Source organism: Anolis sagrei, chromosome 2, assembly GCF_037176765.1.
Source record: "Anolis sagrei isolate rAnoSag1 chromosome 2, rAnoSag1.mat, whole genome shotgun sequence".
Lineage (NCBI taxonomy): Eukaryota > Metazoa > Chordata > Lepidosauria > Squamata > Dactyloidae > Anolis > Anolis sagrei.
This window is the reverse complement of record NC_090022.1, coordinates 28,911,025-28,929,817: the sequence shown is the minus strand read 5'-3', so window position 1 is coordinate 28,929,817 and position 18,793 is coordinate 28,911,025. Positions and strand designations below refer to the sequence as shown.

The 18,793-nt window shown below is 40.8% G+C and overlaps 2 protein-coding genes across 2 annotated transcripts; both read right to left on the bottom strand.

Annotated features, from left to right (window-relative positions):
* Nucleotides 1-9,075: 9,075 nt before the first annotated feature.
* HTD2 (hydroxyacyl-thioester dehydratase type 2) lies at nt 9,076-9,941 on the bottom strand. Its single transcript, XM_060766474.2, has one exon. It carries the CDS (start codon nt 9,939-9,941, stop codon nt 9,477-9,479), a length of 465 nt encoding a protein of 154 aa, XP_060622457.2. The 3' UTR covers nt 9,076-9,476.
* A 47-nt stretch (nt 9,942-9,988) lies between these two features.
* Nucleotides 9,989-17,301, bottom strand: RPP14 (ribonuclease P/MRP subunit p14). The gene is made up of 6 exons (XM_060766475.2): nt 17,228-17,301; nt 15,080-15,192; nt 14,874-14,958; nt 13,141-13,217; nt 11,352-11,430; nt 9,989-10,107 (listed from the first exon to the last, which is right to left on the bottom strand). Exons 2-6 carry the CDS (start codon nt 15,178-15,180, stop codon nt 10,051-10,053), a joined length of 399 nt encoding a protein of 132 aa, XP_060622458.2. The 5' UTR covers nt 15,181-15,192; nt 17,228-17,301; the 3' UTR covers nt 9,989-10,050.
* Nucleotides 17,302-18,793: the final 1,492 nt, after the last annotated feature.

The window sequence follows — 18,793 nt, the reverse complement described above, 5'->3', positions numbered from 1 at the left end:
GTGAAAAGGGGATTATTTTTCTGTTGTTCCTCATATGGTTTTGTTTGCTAGCCTCACACCTTGCTGATCATCTTCTTTTGCACATGCCCCAATTTATGATTCCTACAATACTACTATTTCCAAATGGGTAGCTGTGCAGCCATATGATTCTTCTCTTAACATATAGCATAGATATTTGTGAACTAGAGCTATGGGTAGAATCCTAGAGTTGGAAGAGACCTCGTGGGCCATCCAATCCAACTCCCTGCCAAGAAGCAGGAAAATAGCATTCAAAGCAGACCCGACAGATGGCCATCCAGCCTCTGTTTAAAAGCCTCCAAAGAAGGAGCCTCCACCACACCCTGGGGCAGAGAGTTCCAGTGCTGAACAGCTCTCACAGTCAGGAAGTTCTTCCTAATGTGCAAGTGGAATCTCTTTTCCTGTAGTTTGAAGCCGTTGTTCCACATCCTAGTCTCCAAGGCAGCAGAAAACAAGGTTGTTCCCTCCTCCCTATGACTTCCTCTCACATATTAATACATAACTATCATGTCTCCTCCCAGCCTTCTCTTCTTCAGGCTAAACATGCCCAGCTCTTTAAGCCGCTCCTCATAGGGCTTGTTCTCCAGACCCTTGATCATTTTAGTCGCCCTCCTCTGGACACATTTCAGCTTGTCAATGTCTCTCTTCAATTGTGGTGCCTAGAACTGGACACAGTATTCCAGGTGTGGTCTAACCAAGGCAGAATAGAGGGGCAGCATGACTTCCCTGGATCTAGACCAGGGGTCCTCAAACTTTTTAAACAGAGGGCCAGGTCACAGTCCCTCAAACTGTTGGAAGTCCGGATTATTATTTGAAAAAAAATGAATGAATTCCTATGCACACTGCACATATCTTATTTGTAGTGCAAAAACACTTTAAAACATTACAATAATTAAAATGAAGAATAATTTTAACAAATATAAAAGTATTAATATTTCAATGGGAAGTGTGGGCCTGCTTTTGGCTGATGAGATAGGATTGTTGTTGTTGTTGTGTGCTTTCAAGTCATTTCAGACTTAGGTTGACCCTGAGTGAGGGCTGGGTAAATTACCTCAGAGGGCCATATCTGGCCCCCAGGCCTTAGTTTGAGGACCCCTGATCTAGACACTATACTCCTATTGATGCAGGTCAAACTACCATTGGCCTTTTTTGCGGCCACATCACATTGTTGGCTCATGTTTAACTTGTTGTCCATAACGACTCCAAGAGGACTCAACGAGGGTACATCTTTTGTTGTTGTTTATTCGTTCAGTCGCTTCCGACTCTTCGTGACCTCATGGATCAACCCATGCCAGAGTTCCCTGTCGGCCATCACCACCCCCATCTCCTTCAAGGTTAAGTCAGTCACTTCAAGGATATCATCCATCCATCTTGCCCTTGGTCGGCCTCTCTTCCTTTTTCCTTCCATTTTCCCCAGCAACATTATCTTCTCCAAGCTTTCCTGTCTTCTCTTTATGTGGCCAAAGTACTTCATCTTTGCCTCTAACAGTGAGCACCTGGGTATTATTTCTCTGAATATGGACTGGTTTGATCTTCTTGTGGTCCAAGGCACTCTCAGAATTTTCCTCCAATTTTCTACACTGTACAATTAATGCAGTTTGGCACCCCTTTAATTCCCATGTCTCAATGCTATTGAACAATAGGCGATGTTATTTAATAAGGTCAGGAGCCTTCCCTGCCAAAAAGTACTTCTGCCTCACCAACTTCCATGATTCCATAGCCTTGAGCCATGGTAGCTGAAATGGTGTCAAACTGCATTAAATCTACAGTGCATATCCACCCCCCACCCCCCCAAGTCCTCTCTTCTCTAGGTTACTTTTATGCCATCCCCACAACTGTTTTGCCTACAGATTTGGATACATTCTAACTTAGATATTTTTCCATTGCAGAACTTGACCTGGGGAGAATGATTTAAGACTATTACGTCCCTTGATCTGGAAACTTATTTCTGTTGATACATTCTTGAACTGACTTAACATTTTTCCTGCTACATCAAAGCACTTTAGCTTCTGGTCTGCGGCAGTTCTAGATCTTTTCCATAGATAATACAGTAAAGCAAGTTGCCAGCCATTCTGTGTCTGTGTATCTAAGTTTTTGCCAGTCTAAAAGTGGTGATGACTCACGCATGGCTATCGTAAGGGCAGGGCCAGTGCATACTTTGCCTTCTATTATATTGTGTGTTTGCTTGTTTTTCCATTTCATCTGGATAATTTGCTTTATAATTGTGTTGTGCAATTTTGTGGTTTGCTATTCTTTCTTCCTTCTGTTTGTATATATGTATACTCATTTACCCTAGAGCATATGAGTACAACCAGTGAGTTACAAACAAACAACTTACACATGACTCATAGTTAAGAACCAGGCTGAGACAACAGGAAATGAGAGAAATCTATCCTTAGGAAGGGAAATTCACTCCTGCAAGAGTTATTATGGGGAAAAGGTATCCCCATTGAAGCTTTATTGTTAGACCTTATTTCCACAACAAGCCATTTTTTCCAAATTCCAATTATCACAGGGACAGAAAGTGGGGTGAAATCTTCTGAACAGGGACACAGACAGCAAAACAAACACCACAGGGCTGGTAACCCTTCCTTACGCTATCAAAAATTAAAATTTGGTTGGGGTTACACTTAAAAATGTAAAGGTAAAGGTAAAGGTATCCCCCTGACATTAAGTCCAGTCATGTCTGACTCTGGGGTGTGGTGCTCATCTCCATTTCTAAGCCGAAGAGCCAGCGTTGTCTGTAGACACCTCCAAGGTCATGTGGCCAGCATGACTGCATGTACTTGTTCTTATTTACGTAAAAATTCAACTTGTGTTGCACCAGTACTGTGGCGCAGCTGGCTGGGAGTCAGCTGCATTAAGATCACTACTGACCAAAAGGTCATGAGTTTGAAGCCAGCCCAAGTCAGAGTAATCTTCTGACCAATTTGTGTAGCTTGCTGTTGACCTTTGCAGCCCAAAATACACTTGCATCTGTCAAGTAAGAAATTTAGGTACCGCTTATGCAGGATGGCTAATTTATGACGCCATAAAAATCTCCAGCAAGCATGCAAAGAATGAGGAAGTACTTCTTCAGTATCACAAATGGTCGGTGAAGTGACAGCTCCCCTAGTGGCCAGAATACCCTAATGAAAAAGCCGGAATATTAAATAGCCTCTGTTCATCTGTCTATATATGTTGTGTGTCTATGGCACTGAATGTTTGCCATGTATATATACATTGTAATCCACCCTGAGTCCCCTGCTGGGTGAGAAGGGCGGAATATAAATACTGTTAATAAATAAACAAACTTAAGTACAAAGCAACGGAACCTATGTTGTTCGTAACTTGGGGACTGTCTGCATATATGTTGACAGGTATTACCAGGACTCACTGTTTTTGAATGTTTTACAGAAAAGTTCATTTCACGATGCTATATAAATAATCAGCAGTAATGGGATCTGTTGAAGTCAATGTACTCAACCTCAACAATCACCCAATATATACTTTACTCATAGGGTGCATCTACATCAGGCATGGACAAACTTCAGCCCTCCAGGTGTTTTGGACTTTAACTCCCACAATTCCTAACAGTAGGCTGTTAGGAAATGTGGCAGTTGAAGTCCAAAACACCTGGAGGGCCGAAGTTTGCCCATGCCTGATCTACATGGTAGCATTATTGCAGTTCGGCACCACTTTAGCTAATATGGCTGAATGCTATCAGGGCCGTAGCCAGAAAAAAATTTCGGGAGGGGTTGAAATTTGGGGGGGGGGGGTTTGAAAATTTTGCAGGGGGGTTGAAACCTGCCTTCTAGGTCACGCTGAAGCAAAGAGCACAGGAGGGGGCAGAGCAGCCTTCAATAGCCTGCAGCTCCACCCCTGTCAACCACCTCCACCAAGTCTGGTCTCCTTAATGACAGCATTCAACACACACACCCCCAACTTGGTTGCTTCGCTACATCGGCTATTGCTGCAAGTAATGACAATGTGAATAAATTGTCAATATTTGCTTGAGATAGTGCTTGCAGTTCTGGAGGGACTTCTACTTTTTTGAATCTCATAGACTTAACATGAGGATTTGGTTAACCAGTAAAAATTCATGAGTAAACCAGGTTTTTTAAAAAATCTGAAACATTTCGGGGAGGGTTTGAACCCCTAAAACCACCCCCTCGCTACAGGCCTGACTATGAAATCTTGGGAGCTGTACTTTTATGGTCTTTAACCTTGTCTGCCAAAACTACAAATCCCACAGTTCCACAGCATTGAGCCATGCCAATTAAAGTGATGTCAAACTACATTAATTCTATAGTGTAAATGCATCCCTAGCTGCCATATATTTATTACCAGGTAAAGTTAATTGACTTGTGTTTAGAGTTAAAAAATGTGTGTAGGGCAAAACCGTACCAGTGTATGTAGCGGTTTATTATTACTGATCTATCCAAAATTGGAGATGCTCTCTGTTCTGAAGATAGACATGGAAACGCTTTTCATTTCCTCTCTAATACTGTAATATCACCATGATCCTTCAGCAAGTTTCATCCTCCATAACCAAAGGTTATTGAACATTATAATTACATATGAGAGAAGCAGTGACACACCCAGCCAAAGCATTACCTTAATGATTTCCTTATCTGGCATATGGGGCACTAGGATTTCTCTTATGATTGCTTTCTCAAAGGGTTTTTAATATTCCTTGGAGCACTGCCACACAACATTGTTATGAGCAGCAAGAATTAAGAGAGCCAGACAGCTGCTTCTCACTGGGTTTCCTGACTATCTGCAATGTCTCTGTAGACATATCACAAGGCATTGAAGGTAGAATCTTTATCTGATTATAAAAGATGTCTTATGGTTTCAGGATATTTATTTTCAGACTTTTTTCCCACTTATGTTTCTGTGTTCAACTGTAAGCGTGCATTTTTAATGGTCAAGGCAGCCCTCAGTTACATATTATTAGTAGTATTAGTATATTGCTTTTGTTTCTGTGATTGAGACACAAAGTGGATCACAAATTTAAAAATTTACTACCGCATGTCATTGTACTAATTATTAGCAAAACAAACTTTCTTAGCTTTGCTTTTACACGTATAGATGTTTTTTTGTTTTTAAAAGAAAACATTGTACAGGCCTATTTCTGAGACAACAGAGTATAGTGGGTCAAATGTTGGACTAGGACAAGGTTTCATCTACATTGTACAATTGATGCAGTTTGATACCAATGCTATGGAATCATGGGAGTTGTACTTCTGCAAGGTCTTTTGCCCTCCCTGCCAAAGAGTGCAGTTGTCTTACCAAACAACAAATCCCAGGATTCCACAACATTGAGTCATGACAGTTAAAGTGGTATCAAACTGCATTAATTCCACAGTGTAGTTGCACACTAATAAGGCAATGAATGGCTTAGTCACATTTCTCGGGATTCTAAGAAGGCAGAAGTATCACATTTGCCGAAACCTCACGTGACAGGATCAGAATGCAAAATGACCTTAACACAAAAATGATGATGCAAACTTAGTCAGAATGCAAAGCAATCCTAAAACAGGAAACAAGAAATTAGATGCATTTTTCTACTCCTATCCAGTTTAAAAAGGATCTTCCTGCAACACATCCCAAGCTGGGAAATCCTGGGCCGCAACTCTTTGGCCAATCAATAGTGTGCCTATTTCTAAACTGTAAGTCTGTAAACTTCATGACCTGCTGTTATCATTGGATTAAAATGGTTCTTTGGCCTAACCTTTTAAGCAACTTATTATCAAGGCCCTTACAAGAGAGCTCCTCCTGCTGTTCATCCTGCCTATTTAATGGATTCAATCAGCCTTAAGTACCCAGAAAATTGATTGCACAACTTGAGAAAGGTGGAAATTAGTAGCTTGGTTTTCTAGCATTAGCAAATGTCACCATCTGAATTATGAAAATGTATAACCTCTGTCACCTTTTATTCAACAGTACAGCTCTAACAAGTCCAGGATGGCGAGGGAAGTAGGAAGGTGAGATTTCACTATCAAAGTGGATTCAGGCTTCAGAAAGAGAGAAATGACAGTGGTCGCTTTCATGCTCCCATTTCAGCCAACAGTTGCAGAGGAGATGGGCAGGATTTCAGAAAATGAAAAGTTGAACCAAATGAAATAATTAAAAATAAAGGACAATCTGAATATGTGTATTGAGTCTTCAGTCCTGAATTCTGCACCAACTGCTAAACTAGAGGTCAGAACTGTGTAACCCCTCTGAAATTTATTTGATTTATTGATTTATTTCCAGTATTTATATCCCACCTTTCTCACCCCACAGGGGGCTCAAGGCGCATTGCAATGCACATATACATGGCAAACATTCAATGCCATTTAGACATACAACATAGACAGACACAGAGGCAATTTAACATTCCAGCTTTTGCGGCTTCATAAGGGTATGCTCGGTTCTGACCAAAGGGGGAGCTGCCACTTCACCGTCCACTTGTGACACTGGGTCCTTTCATGGAGTACTTCCTCATTCTTCTGCATGCTGCTGGAAAGTTTTTTATGGCCTCGTAATTTAGTTAAATTAGCCTCCCCGCATAAAGCGGTACCAAAATTTCCTACTTGACAGATGCAACTGTCTTGCGGGCTGCATAGATCAACAGCAAGCTACACTAATGGTTGGGAGCTTACTCCTACTTGGGCTGGCTTCAAACTCATGACCTCTTGGTCAATAGTGATTTAATGCAGCCAGCTACTAACTAGCTGTGAGAATTTATATCCTGCATCCCCCCACTTAAGGGCCCATAAACTGGGTGTTTCTATAATCCACAAACTGGATGCTTCTATGGTTCAAAAGCACTCTTCTCCAAAGCTGCCATTTATTTGGGCCATCCAAAACATGTTGAAATTGCTAACAAATGAAATGCCCTGTCACAATCTTTTCCCAATTTGGTAACTTCCAGACATGTTGGATTATAAATCCCATTATCCTTAGTCCCCAGTGGCGCAGTGGGTTAAACCTTTGTGCCGGCAGGACTACTGACCAACAGGTTAGCAGTTTGAATCCGGGGAGAGTGGGTTGCGCTTCCTATGTCAGCTCCAGCTCTCCATGCGGGGACATGAGAGAAGCCTTCCAGAAGGATGGTAAAACATCAAAACATCCAGGCATCCCCTGGGCAATGTCCTTGTAGACAGCCAATTCTCTTACACCAAAAGCAACTTGCAGTTTTTCAAGTTGCTCCTGACACGAAAATGAAACTCCCTAGTCAGTATAGCGGTAAAGTAGTATTAGGATACCAAGCTGACTCTCCTCTTCCACTAGGCATTCAATACTTCATTTTGTATTTCTGGTTTCCTTACACTGTTTTGTTGTCTCTTTAAAATTTTGCTACTTTAGCATTCTAATACTTTTCAACACTTTGTGTCAGGATGCCCAAGGCAGCCATGTGAAAAGGCTGCTCGGATCTTCCTGGAATGAAGGCTATGTTAGGAAAAGGGGGAGTTAGGAAGGAGATGGGGAATGTTGCATAGATAAGAGCATCTGGCAGTGTGTTGAGAATCGAAAGTGTAATCTGTGTTTTGGGAATTGAAAGTAGAAACTGTGAGAGTACATTCAGATCAAGGGGGTGTGGGTGGGTGGGGATTAGTTTCTTGATATATACCAGAAAAGGCGAGGGGAAAGTTAGAACTAACTTTCTTGAATTCTGGCAAGATGGAAAAATAAAGACTTCGTTTCCAGTGAACTTCATTGTGAGCGCACCTTAATTCCAAAAGCTTCTGGGTTCTGACACCTTGTTTCCATTTTAACCAAATTACTTGTTTGCATTTGCATTGTGGAATAAAGTTACATGGATATATTGACTGTTTTTGTATATGTAAATAATCAAGAAGATGGTTGGTATAACATATTTTAAATCAATAATGTTATAATCCAAATATATGGGGAAGTTGGGAAAGGCTGTTGCACAGCCTTTGGCTGAAATTCTCTTATGGAAAACACCAGGCAGATCAAAGGCAACAAAGACACCCTGTAAAAAGGTAAGGTGAGCAACTGAATGGAGAAAAAACCAATTCATAACCAATTATATGTTCCTCAAAGAAAAATATGAAGATACAGAAAATATAAAGCCCCCGGCAGTTCAGAAAGTTAAACTACTGAGCTGCCAAACTTGCTGACCAAAAGGTTGGCAGTTCAAATCTGCGGAGCAGGGTGAGCTCCAGCTTCTGGCAACCTAGCAGTTCAAAAACATGCAAATGTGAGATCAATAGGTACCACTTCTGTGGGAAGGTAACGGCACTCTATGTAGTCATGCTGGCCACATGACCTTGGAGGTGTCTATGGACAACGCTGACTCTTCAGCTTAAAGAATGGAGATGAGCATCACCCCCCCCCCCCCCCCCCCCGAGTCGGACACGACTAGACTTAATGTCAAGGGGAAACTTTTACTTACTTTTGCAGAAAAGTAAGCTTGGACTTCACAATGTACAGGATGGTGCGAAAGTATAAACATGAAGCTTGTTTCTAAAAGGTACCAAATTCATCTGAATAAATTTTACAGAGATAACAATCATACTGAGAATATGCTTTTTAAAAAACTTTTAAAAACTTTTCTTTTTTTTTTTTGCTATAAAAGGCAATTTTCCAAAGCCTTTAGCAAAGTGATTTGATACATTTTGATAGCTTTGATCTATGCATAATATTCAACTCCAAGCCAGTAAAGGGTTGCCATCTGTAACTCATTTTTTTAATATTTTGGATTTGTTACCTTTTGGAAACAAACTCCACAAATGGATTAAGGAAGAAAAAAGGGACAGTAAGTCTATCTGCAGCACGGTTCTTATTACCAGATGTTAACTATTAATGTCAGGGTTGAATCTCATCAAGATGTCTTCTCTTGTGAATTTCCACAAGGCATTTGCCTAGCAACTGTTTGTTGATTGCAGAGGTGGTGTGACCCTGTGGTCCAAACCATGATGACTGCTTCTGAATTCTATCAAAAAATCATCAAACATCAGATAAGTTCAAAATTTAAAACTTCAAATAATTTCAGAGTTATTCCTAGTCCTATCTGAACAACAGCCCTGTGAGATCTCACATTAAGAGGTCTTCATAAGAAGATGCATTTTCAATATAGTTTTATATATGTGAAGCCACTGTCAAAATGCAATACAAATTATGCCAATCTTTCGGTGAATTTGTTGCTCCCAGAAGTTTTGTAAGATGGGATAGGACTACACACAATGAATAGATGAAAAAAGACAGGACACTTTTGCTCTTGTCTAATGTATTATACACTGTTGCCAAAATGTTTGATCCTCTAAATCAGTGGTTCCGAACCTGTGGGTCCTGAGATGTTTTGGCCTTAAACTCCCAGAAATCCCAACAGTTAGCAAACTGGCTGGGATTTCTGGGAGTTGTAAGCCAAAACACCTGGGGACCCACAGGTTGAGAGCCACTGCCCTAAGTAATTAGAGGATGTTCCTATTTTTTTCTGATACAGAATATGATACACTGCAAAATCAAATCTGAGACTTGTGGTCTTCTGGCACCATGACTTTAACAGTCCCTTCCATAACAGTCTTACCACTCTCTACAACTGTACATGACACTGAAATAAAAGCAAGGCTTCTCTTCAGTTTCGCCACTTCTGCTGAGGCCAAAACCTCCTCTCCGACATATAAAGGGTTTGGAAATTTAATCTCCTGTGAAAGAAAAACACAGCCAGGCCCAGGCATTTTAGTCCCCAGAACAGCAGAGATGAGCCCATTGATTAAAACCCCATGCACAATGGTTCTACCAAATCTGGTCTTCCTTGCATATTCTTCATCCAGGTGTAATGGGTTTGTATCCCCTGTGAGATCAGAAAAAGTGGCAATATCCTTCTGCGTAAAAGTCTTAGTCAGTTCAGCCCTGTTCCCAACTTGCAGACATAAATGTTTCACATAGGGTTGAGTGAAGAATGCAGTGATGGCTTCTGGCTTCATGAGAAACAATCCTTGGAGATTTGAATACAAAGTCCTGCATCTGGGCAACGATATCAGCATCTTGGACAGCTCTGGTACTTCAGAGGCTCCAACAACTTGCCTTGTGTATTTAATCTAGCACCAGCTCTCTGCTGTTTCCAGCTAATGCAAGAAGAAATGGAGAAGTCTGGGGAGAAAGGGAAAAGCACAGGTATTTGTAAAACAGAAGCAGGAAAGGTCTTTAGTAGCCAAATCAATTTCTTTTTGCATAAAGCCACACATAAGCAACCTACGACACTGCAGAGCAGATAGTATTTTAGACACAGAAGATCTTGACTAATATGATCACAGTGCAATTTACATATTTCTACCAGCTGACTGTTCCTGGGCAACAGCCTAGCCAAACACATTAGGCAAGCTTTGAACTTTGATCAACAGGTTTGTAGTAGAAACAATGAAACACATTTGATCAAGCTGTATGAAGCAGAATACAAACCAATCAGCATCAATGTATGACTTAAATAAATGTTTCTCATTTTATGTCAGCAATTATTCTATCAATGCAGCTGGGTCTCTCTGTGAAAGAAATGAAAAGCCTAGGAAGCCTGAAATGTCTGTTTGCAGATATTGGGATGCGTTATGCTGTTGTTTACCATAAACAACTACATTCTGCATTTACACTGCAGAATTAATGTAGTTTGACATTAATGTAGTCAAACTACAGAAACATAATGAGTAATCCCTGGTAGGAAGTAGCATATCAGTGACACTGACTGGTGGAGAGGAGATTAAAAGAAACACTGAGCCTTCAAAGCGGCTACCAGGATGCCAAAGGGTCACCAATGGATAATCTCTTGGTGGAAAAGGTCATTAAGAGGCAGCACGTTGGACTTGCAAAATGGCACGAGGATTAAGGGACATCAAATGATTAGAAATGGTTATGAATCTCCTGCATGACCTAATGTTGGTATTTACACTTTTAGATGAGAAACATAGTCGTCGTATCAATTACTCTCTGCCAGAAAGGCAATTGTAGCTATCCGGGACAATTAATGTCAGACAGAAGAAATCATACATTGCAATTATTTCATTATGAAAAAGCTGTAACATAGTTCTCAAAATGTTAACCTTCACTAGATTTTTTAAATTTTCATATGATGCTACTGGTTGTAAATTATTTTTGGCCACTCCAAACAACGATTTAGAATAGATCTGCCAAAGAAAATCTACTCATAAAATATATATACCGTATATAAACAAACTCAAATGTAAGGAGGTATTATACATATTTCCCACTACCTTTGATCTGCAATCCCTATACATACTTATTTTGAAATCAGTACCACTGAAATAATTGGAATTTAATTTTGAGAAGGACTGCACTGCCAGATAGTTTTATAATCTTGACTGAATTATTTTCTTTAAGCTTACCTGTATTACCCTGAAAGCACAATCTCTGTTCTGATAGGAACCAAGCAATGTCAGAGCACTCCACAGCTTTACCAGGCCACTGTACAAATGGTAGAAGTAAGTATATTGATTAAAAATTACCAGGAGATATTCCAGTAAAAATAATAATAATAATCCACTTTATTTATATTCCACCCTTCTCCCCTAGGGGACTGAGAGCGAATTACAGCATTTACATAAATAGGCAAACATTCAATGCCTTTACAATCATATACAATGAGACACACAAGCACAAACAAAAGCAGAGGTTTATCCTTTCATTCCCAGCTTCTGGAAGCAGTGCTCATCCCTGGCTCTGGGGAGGTGCTTTCTCCATGTTCAACTCATATTTGCATGTTTTTGAACTGCTAGGTTGGCAGTAGCTGAAGCTGACAGATGGGAACTCACCCTACCTCACGGATTCAAACTGCCGACCTTCAAGTCAGCAGTTCAGCAGCACAAGGGTTTAACCCATTGCAAACTGTGGCTCCAAAGCAAAACAGCATGACACATATAGATGATTAATCTGTTTAGAATGAGATCCATAATTTCTGGAGTGTATATTCTGCTTTCTTTCAGAATGGGATTCAAGACAGTTTATGATATCATTAAACACTTATTTCATGACAGTTAAAAATATGTTAAAAATGCCTTCCCCCGAAAATTTCAATGATTTTACTGGCTTATATAAAGAGATATCAGTTTTTCAGAAATTTCTCAAACTGTCCAAAACTGGTGCCATAATGTGACAACTATTTCAAACATCTAACATGGTTTTCAGAAGGTATGCATTGGAACCTTTTTGCTTCTTTTTATCACAGTAAATGAACACTCCTAAGTATCTGAGCTGGGATTCTTGGAATTTGTATATTTTCAACCATGAACTTGGAAAGAGCAATAGAGTAAACAATGTATGAAAGAAGAGGTATGCACCTAAAGCAACTATCAGATGACATTCTTACAGCCAAATAGCATCAATATGGCATAAATTAGCCTGGTTTTCCAGGTCTTGATTAAACATAAAGCGAGTAATCGCTCATCTGTTTCCATATATTCAATTATCATTAAGTTGAAAATATTTTAAAAATTCTAAAAAGCAAAACTTTGTCATTTTATATAATGGGCACCATTTTATGAAGCCAGTTAATATAACAACAATTAATCAAGAAACAGCTTTTTAAGATCTATAGATATATTTGCAGGAACACCACAGCAAATGCGAGTCCAAAGATGGCAGGCAAAAACCCAGAACCTCAATCAGTGGATGATACCAGATGAGAGACTCCTGCCTGGACACAGAGAAGATTGGGCAACCTGGAAGGCGCTGAACAGGCTGCAATCTGGCACCACAAGATGCAGAGCTAATCTTAAGAAATGGGGCTACAAAGTGGAGTCCACAATATCTGAATGTGGAGAAGAGCAAACCACAGACCACCTACTACAATGCAGACTGAGCCCTGCCACATGCACAATGGAGGACCTTCTTATAGCAACACCAGAAGCACTCTAAGTGGCCACCTTCTGGGTAAAGGACATTTAGCATAATGCCAACTTTTTAATGTTGTGTTTTTAAATACATTATAACTGTACCCAATTTGCTTCTGACATGATAAATAAATTAAAAAGCATCAATGGGTTTTGATATCCATGGGAGTTTCTGAGATCAAACCTCAGTGGACACCAAGGGCCCACTGGATATTTATTTCAATTACTGCAGAGTCTTAGTTTCATCTGGCAGAGCTTGCTAAGAATGCATCTTCATATTTCTTACCTATTGGGGACTCTAAGTATTGCAGACAAGTTTTGTTCTTCATATGTCAATACATCAACAGGCAAAGCTGCTCCAACCTGAAAGGAAATGTATCGCTGTAATTGAAAAGTAAGTCAAATTCTCCGATAAAATATTTAAGAAAACCCTCTTCATAACACAATTTGTAGTCTCCCTATTCAAAACCCAGATACAGTGTACAGACATCATTACAAGCCTGGTATTTAGATCAAGCCAAGGAGAAAATGACTAGATTTCTTTCTCAAGCACATTTCAGTCCTAGTTCAAACAAGCTCCAAATACAATTCCCATATCAGAATAATAGAATGACAGAGTTGGAAGAGTCCATCAGAGCTACCCAGTGCAACACTATCATTATATTTATTTATATCCCACTTTATCTCGCCAAAAACTGGCCCAATGTAACTAACAAGACTAAAACAATAAAATGTAACAACTATTTATTTATTTATTATTTATTTATTTACTTTGCTTATATACCGCTGTTCTCAGCCCGGGGGCGACTCACAGAAGAACAAGGTTCAAAATTCAAGACTATTCTGCCATACAGGAAAATACAATCAAAACACTCCTAATAGATGCCCATCTAGCCTATGTTTACAAATCTCCAGAGAATGTGTTCCTGGATTTCATATGAATAGGTGAAACTGTAATAGTGAATCCTATTGAAATGAAAGACTTCTGGCCCCAAAATATCATGGATTCACACAGAAGAACCTAGAAAATGCTTAGAGCGGACATGCTTTTTTCAAAATAGCATCAATGAAGCTGTAGATATTGGTCCCAAAGATACAAGAGTTATACTTTTTTTTTCGTGTCAGGAGCGACTTGAGAAACTGCAAGTCGCTTCTGGTGTGAGAGAATTGGCTGTGTGCAAGGACGTTGCCCAGGGGACGCCCGGATGATTTGATGTTTTTATCATCCTTGTGGGAGGCTTCTCTCATGTCCCCGCATGAGGAGCTGGAGCTGATAGAGGGAGCTCTCCTCGGATTCGAACCTGTGACCTTTCGGTCTTAAGAGTTATACTGTATAAAGTAAATGTCATCCTGAACATTAGAAAGAACTTCTTGACCATGAGTGCTGCTCAACAATGGAACTCTCTGCCTTGGAGTCCAGTGAAAGCTCCTTCCTCGGAGGCTTATAAACAGAGGCTGGATGGCCATTTGTCAGGGGTACTTTGATTGTGCTTTTCCTGCATAGCAGGGGGTTGGACTGGATGGCTCACAGGGTCTCTTCCAACTCTATAATTTTGTATTCCACACTACTCCTTCCCCTCCCTTCTCACACCAATGCTGTAACTTATCAGTCCTTTAAACAGTGAGAGGAGCAGTTGTAATAGCTTGGTTGAAGAAAAACAGTATTTGGTGGTAACAGCTGCATCTTCTCTCTATATCTTGGGTTTAAAAGGCCACAGGTTTTTAATTGCAATGAATAGCTAACAGAATGGAATTGTGATTTTACAGAAACAACCCTTTCCCTCTATTGGAATCCAATGAAATCAGTCTCTTCTAATTATTCACTTATCTGATAAACTCTTTGAACCAATATTACAAAAGTGGAAATCAAGTAGCTGTCCAGGTATTGTGAAATTGCAGTTCCCAGCCTTCCTCGCATAATTCCCACCCTCCAGGCAATCAAATCAGTACTAAAAAAGAATCCACAGCAATTAATCTTAGAACAGCAAGCATTCAGCCACACAAACAGCCACAACGTACCTCACCATGTAAACGTTTCAGAGCGGAGATGATGAGTTGCTTGAACTCAACAGCATTCAGGCTAATGTTGGCGTCTTCTATCTCCCTAAAATATATGTTTATTATTAGTATTATTTGATTAGATATTCTCACATATCGAAAACACAACATGATACATAAAAACAGATGGAGCAGGTAGGATATGAAAATTTGGAACCTGAACTTACAGACGGATATTCAGATAATGATATTCAGAAGTGTTCTTGAGAACTATCCTTTCATAGGAACTAGACTTGATGCCTTCACCTCCATCACCAATTTCAACCATCTCAGCCAAATTCTGAAATAGAAAAAAAAACATGTCCTCATATCCTAAAAACCAAAATTCATAATCACAAATGGCAACTATATTAAAATGTTTACAAAAATGTATGTACAGTGGGCAGCTATGTTATCTAATAACACCCAAAGGAGAATTTGAATGCAAAGAGAAGGTTATACAGAAAACCATTATTAAAATGGTGTAAGGTGGTGCCAAACCCATAGATGCCAAGGAATCACTATACTTGAAGTATCAAGAGAAATCTGAACTAAAGTAAAAAAAAAAGTAAAGGTTTCCCTTAATATTAAATCTAGTCGTGTCCGACTCTGGAGGTGGTGCTCATCTCCATTTATAAGCTGAAAAGCCAGCGTTGTCCACAGACACCTCCAAGGTCATGTAGCCAGCATGACTGTGTGAATCGCTGTCCTGCCAAGGCAGTACCTATTGATCTACTCACATTTGCATGTTTTTGACGTGCTAGGTTGGCAGAAGCTGGGCCTAACACTGGGAGCTCACTCTGCTCCCCAGATTAAAACCACCCTTTGGGTCAGCGAGTTTAGCAGCTCAGTGGTTTAACCCACTGTGCCACCAGGGGGCCATCTGAACTAAAGCTCCCATTAATCCATAGTATTGAACGTGGCAGTTAAAGTGGTGTCAAATTCTATTTATTTATTTATTTATTTGACTTGTTTACCGCTACTCCCAATTTGTCTCGGAACAGACATAGTCCCGAGTTATTCACCCATCAAAAGCTTGTTGAAAGAGAAAGGTTTTACAGGCTTTCCGAAAAGCAAGTAGGTCTCGGATAAATCGGGTTTCAACTGGCAAGGCATTTCATAAATAAGGGGCTACAATCAAGAAGACCCTCTGCCTAGTAGAGGACAGATGATAAGTCCGGATGTTGGGGACTTCAAGCAAATTTTGGTCTTCGGACCGGAGTAATCTCTGGGGTTGGTAGGGGGATAAGCGGGCCCTCAGGTACGCCGGGCCCAGACCATATAAGGCCTTAAAGGTTAATACCAGCACCTTGAAAGTAATCCGGTACTCAATCGGTAGCCAGTGCAGCTGTTGTAGAATTGGGGTGATACGACACCTTGCCAGCACCCCGGTGAGAAGACGAGCTGCCGCATTTTGCACCAGCTTCAGTTTCCGGATCACTGACAAAGGAAGGCCAATGTAGAGGGTGTTACAGTAGTAAGCCTCGAGATGACCATCACCTGGATCACCGTAGCCAAATGGCATTAATGCTACAGTGTAGAAGCACCCAAAATCGCAAGCCACCTGATCAACAGAATTTTAGATTTCAAAGCATGAACAAATCTTCCCTTGGAAGCATGAGCATCACAACTCAGGTCTGTGAACTGCCAGATGAAGCACTCCATGGCAAATATGGGACATTTGTGAGGGACTAATAATTAAAGACTGGACAGGAAACAGACTTAATAGAATCATAGAATCAAAGAGTTGGAAGAGATCTCATGGGCGATCCAGTCCAACCCCCTACCAAGAAGCAGGAGTATTGCATTCAAATCACCCCTGACAGATGGCCATCCAGCCTCTGTTTAAAAGAAGAAGGAGCCTCCACCACACTCTGGGGCAGAGAGTTCCACTGCTGAACGGCTCTCACAGTCAGGAAGTTCTTCCTCGTGTTCAGGTGGAATCTCCTTTCTTGTAGTTTGAAGCCATTAATTAATTTTAATGGCTTAATTAGGGTTTCAGGGTAATCACTGATACCTTCAGAAAGGATCAGGTAGACACTGATATTTAGAACCACAGAGTTGGAAGAGGCCATCCAGTCCAATCCCCTTTTAAGCAGGAATAGACAATCAAATCACTCCCCACAGATGGCCATCCAGACTCTGCTTAAAACTCTTTCAGAGGTAGATGTGGTGTGATATGAATAGAATATAAGACATTTTTTCCACTAAAACCCCGAGGATGTGTTGCCAGATGGCAATACATTGGGTCAAATAGACAGTCTGATCCAGTTGTTTCCTTTTTTCCCCCCAAAGGGACAGTTCAAAATAAGCGACGGCTGTGCATGTGTGCATACCTGTGCCCCTCTTTCTCGCGCATGCGCCAAACCAACACTTTAGGTTAAACAAAACCCAGCAGTACTTCCGCTAACTTTTCTGGCCAATCGGTGAGAGCCCATCTCCCCTTTTTGTCCAATGGCAACAAATAGGCCCAGCTCTTAGCGGACCAATGGAAGGCAGTGAAGGAAATGTAAAGAATCCGATTGGTCAGAGTCTGTGTTAGATGATTGGTCGGTTTTCAACTGCCGTCAGCCAATAGCGTCGGTTTTCTCTTTTTTCGTGACGCCAATTGCTTTTTTCTACCTCTTCGCGGATTGGCGCTCTACAGTTCTAGTCCAACCCTGCAGTTTTTTGGACTTCAATTCCCAGAAGCCTCAGCTACTTTGGATAACGAGAAGGGATTCTGGGACTTGAAGTCCAAAGATGTAATTGGGAAACTGCTTTACAGAAAGCAATCGAGGGCTGTGCTTTTCCATGCTGTTTCCCTTTGGCGTTTGGGAGCTGGGGAAAATGCATTATCTGGCAGTGTAGATCCCACCAAAGATGGAAGAAGACATGACAAGGAATGCAGAAAGATAGCCATTAGCAGAAAGTGGGAGTTTAATAGATTGGCTTCAAAGTAACACCCTGTATAATTGAGTACGGGCAGACTCAGCTATGACCCCTAGTGGTCAGATGGGATCATTGCACCCAGCTGTGACTCTCCCTGTGAGTTTTACAGGATTCCTGCCATAGATGCAGGCGAAACGTCAGGAGAGAGTGCTTCTGAAACATGGTCATACAGCCCAGAAAACTCACAACAACCCACTGGTTTTACATTTACAGATTTAGGATCAACTAGAGCAGGACATTTTGAACGTTTCCACTTCTGACCTCTTTCGGCCTGAGAAATGTGTATGTGGCCCTGGTGAAAGGGTCTTTGAGTGAAATTTCCAAACGCTAAACAAGGGGCTTTGAATGAGATTAACAGCAAAAGAAATATACCCTTTCTCTGTAGAAAAAGAGCAACACGGAAGAAAATGTTTTTAAGAAACAAGATGTGACATGTAAAGGTCATACAAAGTTCAAGTCTACATAGGAAGTAGTTGTGTTGTGGTTAAGCCAAAGGTTGTGGTTAAGTGCAGAGTCTGCAGGTACAAGAAGGTACTTTCCATAAAAAGGTCAAGGGAGGGGGGCTGGAAAGAGAGTACTTTCCATGACCTATTACTTGAGTATAAAAGTCAGCAGAAACAGAGGAGGGGTGCGGCAGTCACTTGAGGGGTAGCATCTGCATATGCTGCCAGGCTGTCCGTCTTCTTCATGAAGAAACTAAAATAAACCTTGTTTTTTTGTCTTTTTTGGGACTGTCTCCTTCCTTACGTGTTCCCGTGATGTGGACCTAAGAAGACCCAATTTAGGGTCTCTAACACTGGGGGTGCATCTACATTGGAGAATTAAGGCAGCTTGACGCCGCTTTGCCCCAGTGCTATGGAATCGTGTTAGAGGGGACGTGGTTTTTTAAAAGGGGGAATTTTCAGAGATGTTCCCAATGCCCATATATCCTGATTTATTGCTATATTGGCCTATTTCTGCAGTAGACCTTT